Source organism: Danio aesculapii, chromosome 1, assembly GCF_903798145.1.
Source record: "Danio aesculapii chromosome 1, fDanAes4.1, whole genome shotgun sequence".
Lineage (NCBI taxonomy): Eukaryota > Metazoa > Chordata > Actinopteri > Cypriniformes > Danionidae > Danio > Danio aesculapii.
In genome coordinates this window covers 53,770,185-53,791,572 of record NC_079435.1, presented here as the reverse complement: position 1 = coordinate 53,791,572, position 21,388 = coordinate 53,770,185, and the positions used below count along the sequence as shown (strand labels likewise).

The following is a 21,388-nucleotide window of genomic DNA, read 5'->3' as shown; positions in this document are numbered from 1 at the left end:
GTCAGCTGTAAAAATGCTGAGGAAACCTATACCGCAAAAATATTAACTTCTGAAACTGTGTCAACAGACCTGGAAATCATGCAAATGAATAATAATAAAATATATTACTTTGTATTAATCTTTATTTTTAGTTGGATTCATATCTGAGGGTTTATTGTCAGGGTGGTGCCTTATTTGCAACATCCAAACACTAATATTTATTAAATAATTGTTATGTTATGCAGTATTTAACATGTACACAGCAACAAGTTTGGATTTTTGTCATTAAACATGATCACACTTCACAGTGTGTCTAGATCCAAAAAATATGATATATAATTTTATGTATAATATATATGTATACCTGTTTTATTTATTTTTTTGTTTTATTTTATTTTAATTATTATTTTTTAATTTAATTTCACTTTAATTTCATTTTTATTTTATTTTATTTTATTTTATTTTCATTCATTCATTCATTTTCTTTTAGGCTTAGTCCCTTTATTAATCCAGGGTCACCACAGTGGAATGAACCGCCAATTTATTCAGCACATGCAGCTTGCAGCTGCAACACATCTCTGTGAAACATCAATACACACTTACTCACACTCATACACTACAGACAATTTAGTCTACCCAATTCACCTGTATCGCATGTCTTTGGACTGTGGGGGAAACCGGAGCACCCGGAGGAAACCCACGCAAACGCAGGGAGAACATGCAAACTCCACACAGAAAGGCCAACTGACCCAGCCGAGGCTCGAACCAGTGACCTTCTTGCTGTGAGGCGACAGCACTACCTACTGCTACCTACTACTACTTTATTTTATTTTATTTTATTTTATTTTATTTTATTTTAGGAAAGCATGAGTGCAATATTTTCCCAAAACTTGGGAAGTTGAACTTGTTTTTTTCCCAATCAATAAATTAGTTAATTAACATTTATTATTTTATTTTATTTTGTTTCAGTTTTTATTTTATTTAATTTTTTTGTTTTATTTTATTTCCTTTTTTATATTATATTATTAGATTTATTTTAAAATTATTTATTTTTTTGTTTACTTATTTATTTATTTATATTTTATTTTATTTTTTAATTTATTTTCATTTCATTATCTTATTTATTTTTTTAATTTATTTTATTTTACTGTCAATAACAGTGTAAGAAGGTGTACCTGTTTAAAATAGTCAACTCATTTAATCATCAATGTGAATAAAAAATAAATAAAAATAAATCTACATAGACCTACCATTCTTGTTTTTTTTATTTTATTATTATTATTTATAATTGTTATTTGTCTATTATTATGACGACGACGACGATGACCCTCCTCAACACCAGATGGCGGCATTGAGTCAAACCCAAACAGACTGTCCTGAGATCAGACGTGAAGAATTCAACAGTGCAGCACTCGAGCGGTATGTTTATTGTTATAAAATAAATGTTAGGAAATTATTTTGACAAGAGCACATTTGATTAGAAACACCTGCTGTTGCTGCGCCAGCATTAAGCCACAATTATTTCTTGTGTTCTTTGTTCTTCACGCATTCTTGTATTGCAGGAGAGTAAAGAAGGGGGCGTGTGTTTCTCGGCCCCAGTTTCATTTCATTAACTGTTACTGCAAATATATTATTGTAGTTTCATAAAACGTATAATTAGGATATTAATCCTCTTATACAATTCGTGAGCTGGACATTTGGGTCTGTGCGGATTCATTTCATAGGCCCCAATCGTATGCTTCAGTATCACAGTATTTGGTGCGTCATAAGTTTTATACATAAGAGATGACCCTATATCTCTGCAATATAAATAAATGTTCAACGTAAAGTATTTCAGGCGACTATGAGGCTCAGAAATGTAAAATTTTGGGGTACAAATAATGTTCGACACGAATAGTTGCTATTTTTTAAAAACCGTTCAGTTTAAACCTGCAAATTATAATAACAAACAACGACAACAACATTCAAATGTTTGGCTAAATGTTGTATGAAAATATTGAAACACGCATATTGTAATTAACTAAATGTTTTGTTTTCGTGTTAAGGCCAGACATCCCCATCGTGGCCTTAAATGTTATCCAAAAAAAAATGCAGCAGCCATGTTTTTTTAATTATGCTCTTTATTTCAGATCTTTTCAAAATGTCTGAACCGCGAGCCTTGAAGAACCCTTATCCAGATTACACCGGTCTGGGATGTGCACAAGACTTGTTTGACATGCAGGGAAATGTGAGTAATTAAAAAATATACCGTTCATATAAATATATTTTCAGTGTATGAATCTTAGAAACGTTAATTATCATGTTTTCTTACCATATTTTATTTTGTTTGTAAATTATTTAAGTTATATACATTATAAATTTGCAGTGGTGGAAAGAGTACTGAAAAAGCATACTTAAGTAAAAGTACCATTACTTGCCTAAAAATGTAGTGCAAGTAGAGTAAAAGTATCTGTTGTAAATATTACTCAAAGTATGAGTAAAAAGTAGACATTTAGTACTCAACAGTAGTGAGTATTACGCTGTAAAAATACTGACATGATGTGTGTACATGTAATTTGTGGATGTGTGTAAATGTAACATTCTGTAATGCATTTAATTATTGCCAGCAGGCACACAACGTTATAAGATGCTAATATTAGGTTAGATTTAGGTTGTGATTTCAGGTGTACAAAATTCAATGTCTAGCCAGCGTCTAAGCACAAAGTTATTTTGATGTACAATAACAGCGTGAAATGACGTAATTTTAGTTTGTGTTAGAAAGTGAGCAAAATCCAACGTCGAGCTAACATCTTAAACCAACTTCATATTGACGTCAACTACTGACATTTATTCATCAGATATGGCAGCCAAAATCCAACGTCTGATAGACGTCATAGTGGCAACGTACACACAACGTCAAGCTGTAAAATCATTAGACGTTGATTTTAGGTTGGACATTGACGCCAGCCTGATGTCAACCCGATTTTCTTTTCCAAACAAAATGCAGCGTCCCCACGACGTTGGGATATAATGTCAATCTGACTTCTTGTGCCTGCTGGGTGTTTAAGGCCATTTCAGTCATGATACAGTAAACATCCGTCATCTTCTCATCAGTGACATGAATCTAAACAGTCTCTGAGTCAATGCGTGTAAAGATTTTGGACATCTTCTTTTGGGCACTTTTAATGCTTCCAATCAGTTTGCTGCAATTATAAATCGCCCATGTCTTGAGGTAGTTCATTTTAATGCATTTTACCTTCTATGTGTGATTTGATTGGACAAGAATCACAGGACTGATTTTTCTAATCCCCATAAAGAAGAAAAAATAATGACTGCATGTTGAAGGAAAGTAGTGGAGGAAAAGTACTGATGCTGCACTAAAAATGTACTCAAGGGAAAGTAAAAGTTCACATTTTTAAAACTGCTTAGTAAATTACAATTTCTGAGAAAAACTACTTAATTACAGTAGTTTGAGTATTTGTAATTTGTTACTTTACACCACCAGTGTTTCCTCTAGGATTTTTTCCAGCTGTGGCGGCAGACCTTTTACACAGATCTACCAACTACCTGTGGCGTTATTTTATTGACAAACATCGTGAACGCAGTATTACAAGTCGAGATCGCATTTATTTAAGACGAGCCTGCAAATCTCTTTGCTTGCGTGCCGATTTCCTCTTTTCGTTACGATCATTAATGCATCCTGAAGTGAAGTGAAGCGGCTATAAACTCCAGCAAGATAAAGTCATTGTATGCAGAGCCATAGACCTTTATCTATAAAGTATAACTATGGAAACTGTTCACCTTAACTAAAAGCTACGCCGTGTTTGCTGGCCTCACACATCGCCCAGCCCTGTCAGTCAGCATGTCACCATAAAGGGTTAAACAAATAACACACAACACTACTACGATTACAGAAGAGTTACGCTGTTATAATTCACTATCCTTTTAATATGTTTTGGTGTGATTATAACCCGCTATTAAAAACAACAATAATGACTGAGTGTTTTGAATGAAAAGCTGTAATGTAGCTGTGGCAGGATGAATTTTGGTGTTGCGGCCCGCCTTGGAAGAATGAATGTAGCGGAAACCATGCACCACTGTATATTTAAAAATATTGATCTATGAAGTCAGAATTATTAGCCCTTATGAATTATTAGCCCCCTTATATATATTTTCCCCCAATTTCTGTTTAATATAAGGAAGATTTCTTCAACACATTTTAAAATATTTTAATAACTAATTTTTAATAACTCATTTATTTTATCTTTATCATGATGACAGTAAATAATATTTTACTAGATATTTTTCAAGACACTTCTATTCAGCTTAAAGTGACATATAAAGGCTAAACTAGATTAATTAGGTTAACTAGGCAGGTTAAGTTAATTAAGCAAGTTATTGTATATTTATGGGTTGTTCTGTAGACTATCGAAAAAAAATTGCTTAAAAGAGCTAAAAATATTGACCTTAATGTTTTTTCAAAAAATAAAAACTGCTCTCAAATAAAACAAGTAAGACTTTCTCCAGAAGAAAAAATATTACAGGAAATACTGTGAAAATTTCCTTGCTCTGTTAATCATTATTTGGGAAATATTTAAATAAGAAAAAAAAGATTCACAGCAGGGCTCATAATTGTGACATTAACTGTATGTGTGTGCGTGTGTGTGTGCGTGCGTGTGTGTGTGTGTGTGTGTGTGTGTGTGTGTGTGTGTGTGCGTGTGTGTGTGTGTGTGTGTGTGTGTGTGTGTATGTGTGTTTTCATTCATTCATTAATTTACATATTTTGCTCTGTGCAGTTGACCCAGCATTTCGCCAGCAGTATAAGCAGTAAGATCAGTGAGCTTCTGGCCATTATGGAGAATGGGTTAAAGAACGCAGACCCCAGAGACTGTACTGGGTACACTGGCTGGGCAGGTAATAACACACTTACTCATGTATTAAAACCTGAGGTGTTAGCACATATTCAGTAAAAATGTTTATGGAAAGTTTGGTGATATGATATCAATTTCTGTAGATGGTCTTTAAATGATTAGTTGACTTGCAATATGAAAATGTCCAGAGCCCGCCAGAGCGGAATGAACCGCCAATTACTCCGGCATATGTTTTACGCAATGGATGCCCTTCTAGCCACAACCCAGTATTGGGAAACACCCATACACTCTCTCATTCACACAGAGACTCATACACTATGGCCAATTGTAGTTCATCCAATTCATCCACACAGAAATGCCAACTGACCCAGACGGGACTCGAACCAGCAACCTTCTTGCTGTTAGGCGACAGTGCTAACCACTGAGCCATCGTGCTACCCTAATAATAGTTAATATTATTTAATAGTCATGTCATAAATCTGCATGCCCTCATTGCTGAGCCTCTGCTTTGTGACTGTAGGCATTGCCCTCCTGTACCTGCACCTCCACAGCGTGTTTGGAGACCCGACTTTCCTCCAAAGGGCTCTGGATTATGTCAATCGCAGCCTGAGAAGTTTAACGCAGCGCTGGGTGACCTTTCTGTGTGGAGATGCAGGACCGCTGGCCATCGCAGCGGTGGTTTATCATCGCCTCCAGAAACACCAGGAGTCTGATGAGTGTCTGAACAGGTCTGATGTTGTCTGGTGGTTTTAGTTCAAATTGTTCATTTTGATAAAGAGTTGAAATTTAACAGAGCAAGGAAATTTTCGCAGTATTTCCTATCATATTTTTTCTTCTGGAGAAAGTCTTATTTGTTTTATTTCGGCTAGATTAAAATCTGTTTTTAATTTTTTATGAACCATTTTAAGGTCAATATTAATAGCCCCATTAAGCTATATTTTATAGATTATCTACAGAACAAACCAACATTATACAATGACTTGCCTAATTACTCTTGCTTGCTAATTAACCTAGTTAAGCCTTTAAATGTCACTTTAATATATATTTGGTTAGTTTACGTGAAATATAATTTTTTTTGCACAATTTCTAAACAATTACTTTAATTGAATGCATTCTTTCGGAATAAAACTACTAACTCCCTAAATAATATTATTGACAACAAACCTTTTAACAGTATTGCATTTTTTTGTCTGAAAAATATTGAGACATTTATTAAGTCTTTTAAACTTATATATGTACAAAGTATTGAATTTAAGTATGAAAATGTGTGTGAAATATGTTTAGCTTAAATAAACAGCCACGTTAAATTTTTCAGCACCTAAAATACAACTCTTTCAATTGAAGTCATTAAAATATTATTGATAGTTATTGCTATTTGATATACTTTTATTTTAATTTTTTTTTTAAATTGATTATTTTATGAGATAGAACTCAACAAGCCAATAGACATCTTATTAAAAGACTGACGTTCTGCTTCAAAAAAAAAGATTAGCGGTGAAGCAGCTTGTCAGGTTGAGATCAAAATTTCTGACCAAACTTCAGAAAATATCCCTGAAGAGATAAAAAAAGAGACCTTTAATCATGTTTAAAAAGCTATTAAGAAAAAAATATATATTTATAAAAAATATATATAATATAGTAACACGGGTTTAATTTTTATGCCTGTATACACACACACACACATACATACATACATACATACATACATACATACATACATACATACATACATAGTTGAAGTCAGAATTATTAGCTCCCCTTTGATTTTTTTTTTTTTTTTTTTATTTCCCAAATGATGTTTAACAGAGCAAGGAAATTTTCACAGTATGTCTGATAATATTTTTTTTCTTCTGGAGAAAGTCTTATTTGTTTTATTTCGGCTAGAATAAAAGCAGTTTTAAATTTTTTAAAAACCATTTTAAGGTCAAAATTATTAGCCCCTTTAAGCTATATATTTTTTCAGTAGTCTAAAGAACAAAGCATCATTATACAGTAACTTGCCTAATTACCCTATCCTGCCTAGTTAACCTGATTAACCTAGTTAAGCCTTTACTTTAAGCTGTAGAAAAGTGTCTTGAAAAATATCTAGTCAAATATTGTTTACTGTCATCAAGGCAAAGATAAAATAAATCAGTGATTAGAAATGAGTTATTAAAACTATTATGTTTATAAATGTGTGGAAAAAAAAAAAAACCTCAATTTCATTAAACAGAAATTGGGGAAAAAAAATAAACCGGGGCTAATAATTCTTATATAGACTTCAACTGTGTGTATATATATATATATATATATATATATATATATATATATATATATATATATATATATATATATATATATATATATATATATATATATATATATATATATATATATATATAGTATATAGTATATATTAAATTATAAAAATATTTATAATCTAGTAATAGTACAGCTTTAATTTTTATGCCTTTGTTTGACAATGTGCTGTTTAAAAGTTTTTCCTTCCCTGAGTATAGCAGTGAAGCAGTGAACCTTTTGACAGGTTAAGATCAAAATTTCTGACCAAAATTCAGAAAATGTCCCTGAAGAGATCAGAAATAGGAGACCTTTAGACATGTTTAAAAAGCTATAAATAAAAAAATAATCAAATTATAAAAATATTTATAATATAGTGATACATCTCTAATTTTATCCCTGTATGTTTGACATTGTCCTGTTTAAAGGTTGTTCCTTCCATGAGCATTACAGTAAAGCAGTAATCATTGGAAGAAATTAAAAAATAGGAGACCTTTAATCATGTTTAAAAAGCTATTAAGAAAAATAAATAAATAAATGTCTCTCTGTGTGTTTGAAAATATCCTGTTTAAAAGTTGTTCCTCCCTTCTATAAATTAATAAATAAAGTATAAAACATTATATCTCCTGTACACTGATATACTGAAGAAACAACTAGTGAAATGTTGTTAGTCATCAGCTGTCCACGCTGGATCTAATTTCATTGTGTGGATTTGCGATTTCATTTCGCACGTTATTGGAATTGGCCTGGAAAACTCCCAAGAGCTGCTGTTCATTAAAAAAAAGACCTCATGATTCCAGAAGAGGGTGAAATATGGAGGATTTGAGGGCAGCTCAGCTCTTTCAGTGTCCTGCTTCTCTTTCTTAGTCCTGACAGGGTTTCATTCCCTTGGGATGTTATTGTGATAGGCTTGTTGGATTGTTTGCAGGCTGTTGCAGCTGCAGCCGTCAGTAGTGCAGGGGAAAGGCAGGCTGCCTGATGAGCTGCTGTACGGCAGAACGGGCTACCTTTACTCCCTCATCTTCATCAACCAGCAGTTCCAGCAAGAGAAGATCCCCTTTCAGTACATTCAACAGGTCAGACACCATTTATTCATTCTAATCAATAGAATCAATAGAATGTGTAATTAAAAATGTCCTCAATTTTTGTTTAATGGAAAGATTTTTTAACACATTTCTTAACATAATAGTTTTAATAACTCATTTCTAATAACTGATTTCTTTTATCTTTGCCATGATGACAGTAAATAATATTTTACTAGATATTTTTCAAGATATTAGTGCTAGCTTAAAGTGCAAATTTAACTAGGCAAGTTAGAGTAATTAGGCAAGTCGTTGTATAACAGTGGTTTGTTCTGTAGACAATCAGAAAATATTGCTTAAGGGGGCCAATAATATTGACCTTAAAAGGGGTATAAAACAATTAAAAACTGCATTTATTCTAGCTGAAATAAAACAAATAAGACTTTCTCCAAAAGAAAAAATATTATAGGAAATACTGTAAAAAATTCCCTGCTCTGTTAAACATCATTTAGGAAATATTTGAAAAAGAAATTCACAGGAGGGCTTTAAATATAAGACAATATTTAATTTAGCTCATAAGATATTGAGAATACTGAAACAGAACTATGTGAAATATAAACATGCACAAAAATTCAGCACCTCGTTTTTACTGAACATGCCTGTGTGTGTATTTCAGATCTGTGATGCTATACTGGAGTCGGGACAGATTCTTTCTCAGAGGAACAAGATCCAGGACCAAAGCCCTCTGATGTATGAATGGTATCAGGAGGAGTATGTGGGCGCTGCTCACGGTCTGTCAGGCATCTACTATTACCTGATGCAGGTCAGCACTCTCACTATGGCAAGCAGTTTGAACATTTAATCTATACCATTACTAGTATATATTTTCATCTTGATAAGAATAAGAACTAGTATCTAATGAATAAGCACTAGTGTCTAGTGAATAAGAACTAGTATGTAATGAATAAGATCTAGTATCTAACTAATAAGTTCTAGTATCTAATGAATAAGTACTGCTATCTAACAAATAAGAACTGGTATCTAATAAATACTACTAGTACTAATATCGAACGAATAATAACTAGTATCTAAATTATAAGAATTTGTATCTAATGAACAAGAACTAGTATTTAACGAATAAGAACTAGTATTTAATGAATAAGTACTAGTATCTAATAAATAAGAACTGGTATCTAACAAATGGGAGCTTGGGTCTAATGAATAAGTACTAATACCTATCAAATAAATAGTATCTAACGAATAAGAACTAGTATCTTATGAATAAGAACTAGTATCTAACTAAAGAGAACTATTATCTAATGAATAAGAACTGGTATCTAATGAATAAGTACTAGTACTAGTAACTTTTAAATATGTACTAGTATCCAAAGAATAAGCTACAGTGGCTAGTAAATAATTATAAGTAGCATCAAAATAGATGAGTGTGTTTTATATATTAAATGTTAAAATGGCTTGCCGTACACTCACTCTTGCATTATTGACTGAGAAAACATCAAATGAACACTAAACTGATTTTGTCTCCTGTAGCCTGGTCTTGTTGCAGGTCAGGACAGGGTTTTCAGTCTGGTCAAACCCAGCGTCAATTATGTGTGTCAGCTGAAGTTTCCATCAGGAAATTATGCACCGTGTGTCGGAGATGCTCGAGATCTTCTGGTGCACTGGTGTCACGGCTCTCCTGGAGTTATATACATGTTGATTCAGGCTTTCAAGGTACAAATTTTACTCTTTATATAACAATAATTAAATAAAGACATCTCTTATATTCAAGGTATTTTTTATAAATGTTAGGAAATATATTCATTAGATGAATAAGAACTAGTATTTAATAAATAGGAACTAGAATCTAATGAATAAGAAATAGAATCTAATGAATAAGAACTTGTATCTAATAAAAAGGTACTAGAATCTAATGAATAAGAACTAGCATCCAATAAATAAGAACTACTATCTATTGAAAAAGAATTGGTATCTAATACATAAGAACTAGTATCTAATGAATAAAAACTAGTATCTAATAAAAATGAACTAGAATCTAATGAATAAGAACTAGTATCTAGTGAATAAGAACTAATATCTAATGAGTAAGAACTCCTATCTAATGAATAAGAACTAGTATCTAGCAAATAAGAACTAGTATCTAACAAATGAGAGCTAGTGTTTATTGAAAAAGAGCTAGTATCTAATGAATAAGAACTAGTATGTAATGAATTAATACTAGTATCTAACTAATAATAACTAGTATCTAACGTATAAGAACTATATCTAATGAATAAAAACTAGTATGTAATGAATAAGAACTAGATTCTGACAATTAAGAACTAGTATCTAATGAATAAGTGATATATTAAAATAAGAACTACAATCTAACGAATAAGAACTAATATCTAACAAATAAGAACTAGTATCTAGCAAATTAGAGCTAGTGTTTATTGAATAAGAACTAGTATCTAATGAATAAGAACTAGTATGTAATGAATTAATACTAGTATCTAACTAATAATAACTAACAGTATCTAATGAATAAGTACTATAATAAACAAGACCTACTATCTAACGAATAAGAACTAGTATCTAACGAATAAGAACTAGTATCTAACGAATAAGAACTGGTATCTAATGAGTAAGAACTAGTAACTTGGATGGATGGATGGATGGATAGAGTCTGAAGCTGTAGTTTGTGCAGGTGTTTGGTGTGCGGCAGTATTTGGAGGATGCTCTGCAGTGTGGAGAGGTGATCTGGCAGAGGGGTTTGCTGAAGAAGGGTTATGGACTGTGCCATGGAGCTGCTGGAAACGCTTACGGCTTCCTGGCCCTTTACAAGATCACCCAGGATCCCAAACACCTCTACAGAGCCTGCATGGTGAGTCTTATCACAAATGACATGCTCAAAATATCTTGAGGGGTGGCACGGTGGCTCAGTGGTTAGTACTGTCACCTCACAGCAAGGAGGTCTGGGAAATGTATGCATATTCTGTGTGACGAATGGAGGATGTTATAAATCACTGTGCTGGCAGGAGGGGATCCGTCATTGCCTGTTGTGTGAACAGAGGCATGATGGGATTTGATGTCTTCTCATCTGCAGTTTGCAGACTGGTGCATGAATTATGGGAGACATGGATGCCGGACTCCAGATACACCGTTCTCACTGTTTGAAGGTAGAGTAAATGTTGCACTTGCATATCTACAGCATTATGAGGTTTGTGGGATTTTTATTTGATTTGTTTAATGTTTTATGCTCATCAATGCTTTATTTATTTGATGGCAAACACTTAAATTACGATTAAAGATGCTTTCTGTTTGCATATGTTTTCAAATGTTACTTATTTTTGTTAAAAGAAATCAGTCACACTTTACAGTAGGGTTTCAGTAGTTAATTTATTTAGTAAAATGAACTAATTATGAACAATACATGTACAGCATTTATTAATCATAGTTCAGCATTTACAAATGCATTATTAACATCCAACTTCAAGAACTAGTATCTAGTTAATATCTAATGATTAAGAACCAGTATCTAATGAATAAGAATTACTATATTGAATAAGAACTATTATCAAATACATAAGAACTAGTATCTAATGAATTAGAATTAGTATCTACTGAATAAGCACTAGTATCTAATGGATAAGAACTAGAATCTAATGAATAAGAACTGGTATCTAATGAATAAGTACTAGTATCTAACGAATAAAACTAGTATCTAACATAAGAACTAGTATCTAATGAATAAGAAGTAGAATTTAATGAATAAGCACTAGTAACTATTGCATAAAAACTAGTATGTAACGAATTAGTGCTATAATCTATTTCAATTTTTTTTCAATTCAATTCACCTTTATTTGTATAGCGCTTATACAATGTAGATTGTGTCAAAGCAGCTTCACATAAAAGGTCACAGTAAATAGGAACAGTGTAGTTAAGTTTGTAGTGTTTAAGTTCAGTTCAGTTTAGCTCAGTTCAGTGTGGTTTAATAATCACTACTGAGAGTCCAAATATTGAAGAGCAAATCCAACGATGCGCAGCTCTACAGATCCTGAACCATGCAAGCCAGTGGCGACAGCGGAGAGGGAAAAAAAACTTCACTAAAGGCGGAAGTGAAGAAAAAAAACCTTGAGAGAAACCAGGCTCAGTTGGGCACGACCATTTTAATTTCTCCGCTGGCCAAACGTCTTGTGCAGAGCTGCAGTCTCAGTGGCGGAGGCTGGAAGCTGGCCTCAGCGAAGACTCGTCTGTCTCTGGAGCGTCATAGGAAACAGTCTCATGTTCTCCACTCTTCCATGACCATCGCAGTAGTTGTTCAGGATTCGGCCAGGTCCAGGATATGGAAACCTTGGGATCATCTCGTCGTTGGTCTTGGATCGAATCAGTGACTCTGCATAGTCTGAGGGCCTCGGGAAGAGTATCCCCAGGTGGAAATGGAGAATAAAGAAAATAATTAGCGTAGCTGATGTTCACAGTGTATATCAGCAAGATGCATAACCTGTGTGGAAGCCCCCTAAGTGGTGCACTAAGTGTATGCTTTACTGAACAGATAGGTCTTTAATCTAGTTTTGAATTGGGAGAGTGTGTCTGAGCCTCGGACGTTATCAGGAAGGCTATTCCAGAGTTTAGGAGCTATAAATGAGAAGGCTCGACCTCCTTTACTCGACTTTGCTATTCTAGGTACTACCAGAAGTCCTGAGTTTTGAGATCTTAAAGAGCGAGTTGGATTGTAGCGAGACAGAAGATTGGTTAGATAAGCAGGAGCTAGATTATTTAGAGCTTTATATGTAAGAAGCAATATTTTAAATTCAATACGAAACTTAACAGGCAGCCAGTGTAAGGAGGATAAAATTGGGGTGATGTGATCAAATTTTCTAGACCTGGTTAGAACTCTGGCAGCTGCATTTTGTACTAATTGAAGTTTGTTAATAGAGGATGCTGGGCAGCCAGCAAACAGAGCATTACAGTAGTCCAGCCTAGAAGTCATAAAAGCATGGACTAGCTTTTCTGCATCTGAGATGGATAGCATACTTCGTAACTTAGCTATATTTCTCAGATGAAAGAAAGCAGTTTTTGTGACATGGGAAATATGATTTTTAAAAGTTAAATTGCTGTCTAATATGACACCCAGATCTTTTATAGTAGAACTAACGCTAACTTTGTATCCCTCTAATTGTAGATCGAGTTGTGAGATCTGCTGTGTACAGGATTTAGGCCCAATAAGTAATAATTCTGTTTTGTCTGAGTTTAAGAGAAGATAATTGTTGGTCATCCAGTCTTTAACATCTTTAATACACTCAGTTAGCTTGGACAGATTAGACGTCTCGTCAGGTTTAGTTGAAATATATAATTGAGTATCATCTGCATAGCAGATATCTAACTTATAAGATCTAGTATCTAACGAATAAGAACTGGTATCTAATGAATATGTACTAGCAACTTTTACATATGTACTAGTATCTAAAGAATAAGCTATAGTTATATATACTTATATATACTTATCCCCGTAGACTTCCATTCATACACACGCGAATGCGTCATACCGGAAACACAAGCTCGAGCGACAAGTTTCGCAGTTCGCTGCGTTGCAAAGTTCAAGCTTGGTGAACTCTGACCTGTAAAATCGCATCATTTGACTTTGCAAGACCAACTGATGATCAAAACATGACCTCTTTGGACAGGAATTTAAAACATGGACCAATCACTCGCTTTTTTTAATGTCTAATCATCTTGTTTAATCCCGCCCCTTTTAGCAGCGCCATGCAACAGAATTTCGCATGCTCAAACTCTAGTGTGACCACAGCTTAAAGCCTGTTATTCAATCACAACGAATAAAAAAAAAAATATTTTGACCAATTAATGTCTGAAGAATAAAAAATCCAAACATGATAATGAATAAATACGAAAGCTCAGGATGCTTAAAAAGTACATATTTGATGGAATAAACCTGATATTTAGTCATGGCAAATGAAAACATTTATTATTTTGAACAATTAATGTTTGAAGAATAAAAAAAAATGCTTAAAATAAATGCAATAAAGCATCATTTTCCATATTTTTGTTCTTAAGGGATGGCGGGCACAATTTATTTCCTGACTGACCTTCTGCAACCAGCTAGAGCAAAGTTCCCGTGTTTTGAGGTGTAAAGGTAACCACATTGCTTTTTTCCCACTGTCCAGACATTAATACACAATTAAAGCTGTTGTTCACTTAAGTTTGTCATATTGCAGGTTGTTCGAGGACGTATGCAGAGTTTAGCTTAAGCTTCTCCGAGCTGGATGGAGTGTCCTCTGATGGTGGATTAGTACTGTCTCGCTCTGCATGTGCGTCTGCATGCCTCGGCCCTGTCTCAATTCATGCTAAATCTTACGAGAGGTGTGTATATGTGGAGAACAGTGCACTTGACAGCTTTTTTTTCTCTGCCCCCATTAGAAGAAGGTGGATGGGAATTTTGACTATATAGACGAGAGTTGATTTGAAACTATAAAGTTTAAATGGATAGTTCAGGCAAAACTGAAAATTCTGCCATTTACTCACTCGGTTCAAAACCTTTATGAGTTTATTTTCTTCTGGTGAATATTAAAGATGATATCCTTAAAAAATGCTGGTCGCTGCCACCCGATCACTTCCATAGGATTTTTTGAGTGCCGACAATCAGCATTCTTCAAAATATCTTCTTTTGTGTTTAACAGAAGAAAGAAACTAATAAAGGTTTAAAACAACATGTTGATGGTAAATTTCATTTTTGGGTGAACTGTCCCTTTAAGCTTTAAAAAAAAAACAAATGTTTAATATGTTTAACAGATTGCACTGATTTTTGTTTGTACATTTTTGATGTTCTTGAATATGTGTTTGGTATTATATATTACTAAGACTCATTGAACATTTATTATTTTGATGTATCTGTTAGGATAGGATTTTTTTTAGGTTTTAGGATATTGTGATATGACAAAAAAAAAACAGCGTTTGGAAACTAATAATTGCATTCATATGCTTTAAGTAAGATTAATGCTTTGCTTTCTGTATTAAAATGAGTTTATTTTGATAATACTAATAGTGGTAACAGAGGATGTGCTGCAAAAATGTTTGTTTTTTAAAAGATGGTAGTTAAATATGTTAGCATTTGCCTTTTTCAGTATAATTTGTACATTTTCATCTGCACAGCAATAAAAATAACAAAACAATATATGTTATCTGGTAACTGTTCTGTTGATATTTATATCCAGGGTGTCCGCGGGGTCTTAAAGTCTTAAACATCTTAAATTTCAAAAACTAAATTTTAGGTCTTAAAAAAAGTCTTAAATTCACTGAAATATTCTATTAAATCTTTTTTTAACAGGTCTTAATTTTCCTAAGTCCATGTGAAGCTACCCAATCGGGCTAACATTCGTCTAACCACTAACCTTCCATCTCAATAAAAGTTTTAACAAAAGATTGTTTATTAACTCTGTTTACCAATATAGTTGAACTTCTTACAGAAAACATCTCTTTTTAATGTTTTTTTTAATGTTTCAACTAGGCGTTGGAAAAAAAATCCTTAGCGTTTAGCCTTGTGAAAGGCCAAAGAAACCCTGAATATCACATTAAAGGCATAGTTGATGCAAAATGAACACATAACACTACAGAGTTTTTATCTGCACTTACAGTTGTAGAGATTAGCCGTCCTGTGCAATATTTATTCTCTTTCACATATTTCCAAAGTGACATTTAAATGATTAAGGAAATGTTCACAGTATTTCCTATGATATTTTTTCCTCTGGAGAAAGTCTTCTTTGTTTTATTTCGGCTAGAATAAAAGCAGTTTTGGTTGTTTTCTTTTTTTAAACCATTTCAAGGTCAATATTATTAGCCTGTTTAAGCAATTTTTTTGTTTTTAATTGTCTACAGAACAATCCATCGTTATACAATGATTTGCCTATTACCTTAACTTGCCTAATTAACCTAGTTAAGCATTTAAATGTCACGTTAAGCTGAATACTAGTATCTTGAAAAATATCTAATAAAATATTATTTACTGTCATCATGGCAAAGATAAAATAAATCAGATATTAGAAATTAGTTATCAAAACTATTATGTTTAGAAATGTTTTCTCCGTTAATCAGAAATTGGTGAAAAAATATGAAAGAATTAAAATTTAATAAGAGGGGTAATAATTCTGACTTCAACTGTACATCATTATGCGACAGGAATCTTGTGCTCCAGACTGTCATGAAATCACTCAGGATGTGGATTAAGGTAATAATGTTACTAATAATGTTCAGTTTTGTCTAAATGTCTCATCAGGATCAGGAGCGGCTGGAATTAATTTGATTTTGTCTGTATGTGTTTTTTGACTCTCGTAGTGCTGATAGACATTGACTTGCATTATATGAATCGCCAAGGACCGCGGGTTCAGCTAAAAACCTTCTTGTATGTTCTAGTCACACACCTCTTGAATGGCCTAAGGGTGAGTAAATTAGAGTGAACTTTCCCTTTAAGGCAGGAGTGTCCAAACTCGGTCCTGGAGGGTCAATGTCCTGGAGAGTTTAGCTCCAATCCTAATCAAACACACCTGAAACCATCTAATCAAGCTCTTACTAGATATACTAGAAACTTCTTGGCAGGTGTGTTGAAGCAAGTTGAAGCTAAACTCAGCAGGACATCAGCTCTCCAGGAGTTCGGACACCCCTGCTTTAAGGCTTCTGGAAGTGACTACTGCAAACATTTGTTTTTCCACTAGGTAGAGCTATATATCTTTGCAATTGTATATTGACTAGTAGGAAAAATACTGTGGAAGTCATTTAATACCAGTTTCAAAATCATCTTTTGTGTTGATCAGAAAAGAAAGGAACTCAAACAGGTTTGTGAAATGTGAAGGGAGAGTAAATGATAACAGAAGTTTCAGTTTTGGGTGAACTATCTTTGAAGGACTGAAAGCGTGCTTTATATTATTTTCAAATCAGTCTGTGAATGGAAATAAAAAACAAGGCAGTTGTATATCCAGAAGGCTTTGTGTAATATAAAAAGACTTTCTGCGGGTTTGCGAGCAGGTGTGACCAAACCAGGAGTCATTTGTGTATCTCTGCCGGTTTATGCAATGGTAATGAAGTAATAAGCATACTGTTTTTTTTCTTTGCTTTTTTGTTTTGTTTTGTTTGTTTTTTCAAAATGTTATATATACATATTTTTATGCATTTATTCAAATTTTGGGTTAGTACAATATTTTTAATAACCTAATACTTTAAATAATAAAGTAGGTGTTAAGCCACTCAAAAATAATAGAAATTGATTTTACAATAGATTTTCATTTTAATAAATACATAAAAAATTATTAATCATTGTATATTTAAAACAGTTTACATAGAAGATTAAAATTTAGCAGCAAAATTTTTTAAACAGTTTTATTAATAAGATTTTTTTAGCACAAAATTATCCCATTATGATTTCTAAAGGGTCATGTACTGGAGAAGCGATGCTAAAAATCGTCTTTGCCATTACAAAAAAAATAAATATATATTTTTTAAAATACTTTCCAATTAAAGCAGTTAATTTCAATTTAAATAATATCTCACAATATTACAGTTTCAAAAATAATAAAATCTACTGCTGGGCAAAAATTTATCACGATTAATCAGATCCAAAATAAAAGTTTATTTAGACATAATTTAAGTGTGTATACTTATGTATATATAAATGCACACATGCTTTTATTTGAGAAAAATGTTATATTTAGATTTAAAATATATGCATATGAGACTAATTATATATAAATATTAATATCTATGTAATAAAATAGTTTTGTATATTTTTTTCTGGGTGTATGAGATATACATAATAAACATAATATTATAATGTACAAACATAATAACATGAACATATGTTAAAAAAAACTTTTATTTTGGATGCGATTAATAGCAGTTAATCTATGCTCAGCACTAAAAATCTTTAGTCTTGCAGACTTGCTTTTTATTGTAAATTCAAATAAAAAATTTGCACCCAATAATGAAAATGTATAGCATTTACCTTAACTAAACTAGTTTTAAAAAAAATGACTCCATTAATGGTTTCCTGTTTCCAACATTCTTCATAATATTTTCCTTTCTGTTTAACAGAAGAAGAAAATCAAACATGTTTACAACAAGTGGAAGAAAGTAGAGGATAGAATTTTCAATTTTGGGTGAACTATCCCTTTAAATCACCAAACAACACTAAAGAATGCTGAGTTCCACACAATAGATTTGTGTTAGTTCAACATGAAACGATTAAGTTAACTCATTAGTTTTTACAAATTTAAATAGATTGAACATAAAACACTCAAGTTGTCTCAAAATGACCTTCATTAATGGTGTTGTTTCAGCTCGTTTTAAATAAGTAGTTTGAACAAACAATTTCTTTGAGTGAATCTGAATATTTGATTTCTCGTGCCTGTGGCAAATCCAAATAAGGCTGGTGCGTTCTCAAGGCCCGATGGACAATGCTTGGCCTGTAAGACAGCTTTTTTTAAACACTGGACTCCTCAGTGCTTCTTCCATCTGATCTGAGGCCAGTCTCAGCATATGCGTATGAGTGTAACCTCAAACATCTAAGAAACTGAAGCCCAGCAGCGTAACCTGAGCAGCTGCTTTACGATATGCAGTTTGGGGTGTAAGTCGTGTCAGCCACCCTTGAGGTGCTACTGTCCCGCTCAGAGGAACTCTACACCCCTTGGAAGAGATGCTAAATATAGAGGTCATCTGTGATGGGGCGCGTCTGCAGCTTTTAGAGCCAAGAGTCCCGAGACTCAGGCCAAGAATGGAATGTCTTTGCAATGGCTGCTCCGCTAGTTTGTAGTAACACATTTAATTGCATGAAGGACTGGTTGAAACTACACTGCAATATCACGAGACTGACCAAATCCTAAGAAATGTAATGATTGAAAGCTTTGGGAATTGAGTCTTTGAAACTGAATGAGAATTTCTGTTCAAGTGAATTTTGATTTTTAAAGCTTTTCAATTTCTGTCATGAGGCTTACAGTTATATCAATTATACTTTAATATATTATTAATAATAATATTTATTTATTTTAGGCTGAAATTTAAAGTATTCATTGTTATTTTTTTTTTGTTTAATTTTTAAATTGCCTCAACCAAAGTACATACAAATAATAATAAATAGATATTTACTGGATTTATTGGGAATGAGTTTATTCATTCATTTTCTTTTCAACTTAGTCCCTTTATTAATCAGGGGTCGCCACAGCGGAATGAACCGCCTACTTATCCAGCATATGTTTTAGCGAAAGCCCTTCTAGTTGCAATCCATCACTGGGAAACATCCATACACACTCATTCACACACATACACTACGGACAATTTAGCTTACCCAATTCACCTACACTACGTGTTATTGGACTTGTGGGGGAAACCGGAGCACCCGGAGGACACCCACGTGAACATGGGGAGAACATGCAAACTCCACACAGAAATGCCAACTGACCCAGCCAGGGCTCGAACCAGCGACCTTCTTGCTGTGAGGCGGTTGTGCTGCCCACTGCGCCACCGTGAAGCCCAGAATGAGTTTAAGTAAAACAATTAATGTTTTATTTGTGATGTCTGATAACATTTCTTCCACATTTCAATTCAAGAGTTCACACTTAGCTCACGATTTATACATAGCTTGTTTGGCGTTCTGTCCCGGGAGAGAGCCCTGAGCTCAAGGTATCCTCGAGCCCAGGGCTCCCTCCTTTCACAGGGCGAGGGGAGACTGAGCTCAGGTCGATCTGAAACTCTCCCGCTGCTGAGGCCAAGGCAAACTTCCTGAGAGTAAGACAATAGAAAAAAGATTTAGGCTTGTTTTATCTATAATATAGAGCAGATTTGGATGGTGGGAGGAAACCAGGGAACCCAGGGGAAACCCACGCGGACACGGGGAGAACATGCAAACTCCGCACAGGAACACCAGATGGCCCAGTGAAGACCCAACCCCATTGGTATTCTTGCTGTGAGGCAACAGTGCTAGTCACTGGGCCACCGTGCCGCCCATTCTGGATAAAGGTGGAAGAAGGGGAGGAGGGGGTTTCTTCCAGACGAAGATAGTTGTAGAGAGGAAATGAGGATATATATATAGTGACTTGGGATCCTTTGATTGGAGGATCATGATTAGCCAATGTGGACCAGCTGGGTCAATCATGAGCACATGCTCCTCTCGAAATTAGTTTAAAATTTAAACTTCACATAAAAGGTTTGAATAAGAGTTTTTCTTTTTTTCTTTTTTAAATAACAAAAGTTCATTTGTTGTAATGGAAAATCAAGCTTATTCAACCAAATATTGATTTCTTAATGTGACAAATCAAACTTTTCTAATTGCGTTTTCAAGTGACAACTGCAATTAAATGATTCACAGAAGCAACTTTTCTAAGCCATTTTTTGCCATGTCACTTCAGTTGTGTTCAAGGTCAGTCATGTGATGAAGTTGTTAGAGCAGCCTATTGAATTTCATGGTTTTTCGTATCAGGACATAATTTTAAAATACTATAAGGTCCTTTGTAGGTGTTAAAATGTGGAAGATAAAACCTCAACATCACATGAAATCTCACACTGTTTCATTATTTATTTAACTAAAAATAAAGCCAACATGGAAAAGCCATTGGTGACACTTAAAACATTTTATGATTCAGTCCCCTGTTGATTAGGTTTTTAGCAGAAATTACTTCATCTTCATTTTCTGGATTAACTTCTCAGTCTCTCAGAACATCCTGGAAGAGTTTTTGAGGGTTTTTATATTTTGCACAGCTCTCTCCAATTTCAATCAGATTGAAGACTGGTGTTTGACCTATACAGTTGACGTGACTATCCCTCCTGTGAATTATTATTATTATTATTATTAGCCTCCTTAAGCAATTTTTTTTTCGGTTGTCTACAGAACAATCATCATTATACAATAATTTGCCTAATTACCCTAACTTGTCTAGGTAACCTAATTAACCTAGTTAAGTCTTTAAATGTCACTTTAAGCTGAATATCTTGAAAATATTTTTTTAGTAAAACTATTCTGTTTTAAAACATGTTGAAAAAACATTCATGTTGATCAGAAATTAGGGAAAAAAAACAGGAAGGCTAATAATTCTGATTTCAACTGTATATATTTATGTTTAGTCTTTTTTTTATCCAGATCAAGACAACCAATAAAGCAGTGTGAACATGCTTAATCAGCTGGTGTCAATACAGTTTAGTGAATATGTGCTATAGGACTGGCATCCTAAAGGAGTAACAGAGGTATCATCATCACATCACATTAAC

General features: G+C 33.5%; 1 protein-coding gene across 1 annotated transcript; it reads left to right on the top strand.

Annotated features, from left to right (window-relative positions):
- Positions 1-1,337: 1,337 nt before the first annotated feature.
- Positions 1,338-15,317, top strand: lancl1 (LanC antibiotic synthetase component C-like 1 (bacterial)). Its single transcript, XM_056462978.1, has 11 exons — positions 1,338-1,398; positions 2,109-2,206; positions 4,755-4,872; positions 5,350-5,557; positions 8,035-8,182; positions 8,805-8,951; positions 9,677-9,859; positions 10,833-11,009; positions 11,232-11,304; positions 14,201-14,279; positions 14,362-15,317. The coding sequence occupies exons 2-10, from the start codon at positions 2,120-2,122 to the stop codon at positions 14,275-14,277; spliced, it is 1,218 nt and encodes a 405-aa protein (XP_056318953.1). The 5' UTR covers positions 1,338-1,398; positions 2,109-2,119; the 3' UTR covers positions 14,278-14,279; positions 14,362-15,317.
- Positions 15,318-21,388: the final 6,071 nt, after the last annotated feature.

What these genes read in the sequence shown, in the direction of transcription:
- lancl1 (XM_056462978.1), top strand. Translation starts at nt 2,120, where the DNA reads ATGTCTGAACCGCGAGCCTTGAAGAACCCTTATCCAGATTACACCGGT. An exon ending in TGTTTGACATGCAGGGAAAT is followed by an intron (nt 2,207 to 4,754) that starts GTGAGTAATTAA and finishes TGCTCTGTGCAG; the next exon opens with TTGACCCAGCATTTCGCCAG. An exon ending in TGTTGATTCAGGCTTTCAAG is followed by an intron (nt 9,860 to 10,832) that starts GTACAAATTTTA and finishes TAGTTTGTGCAG; the next exon opens with GTGTTTGGTGTGCGGCAGTA.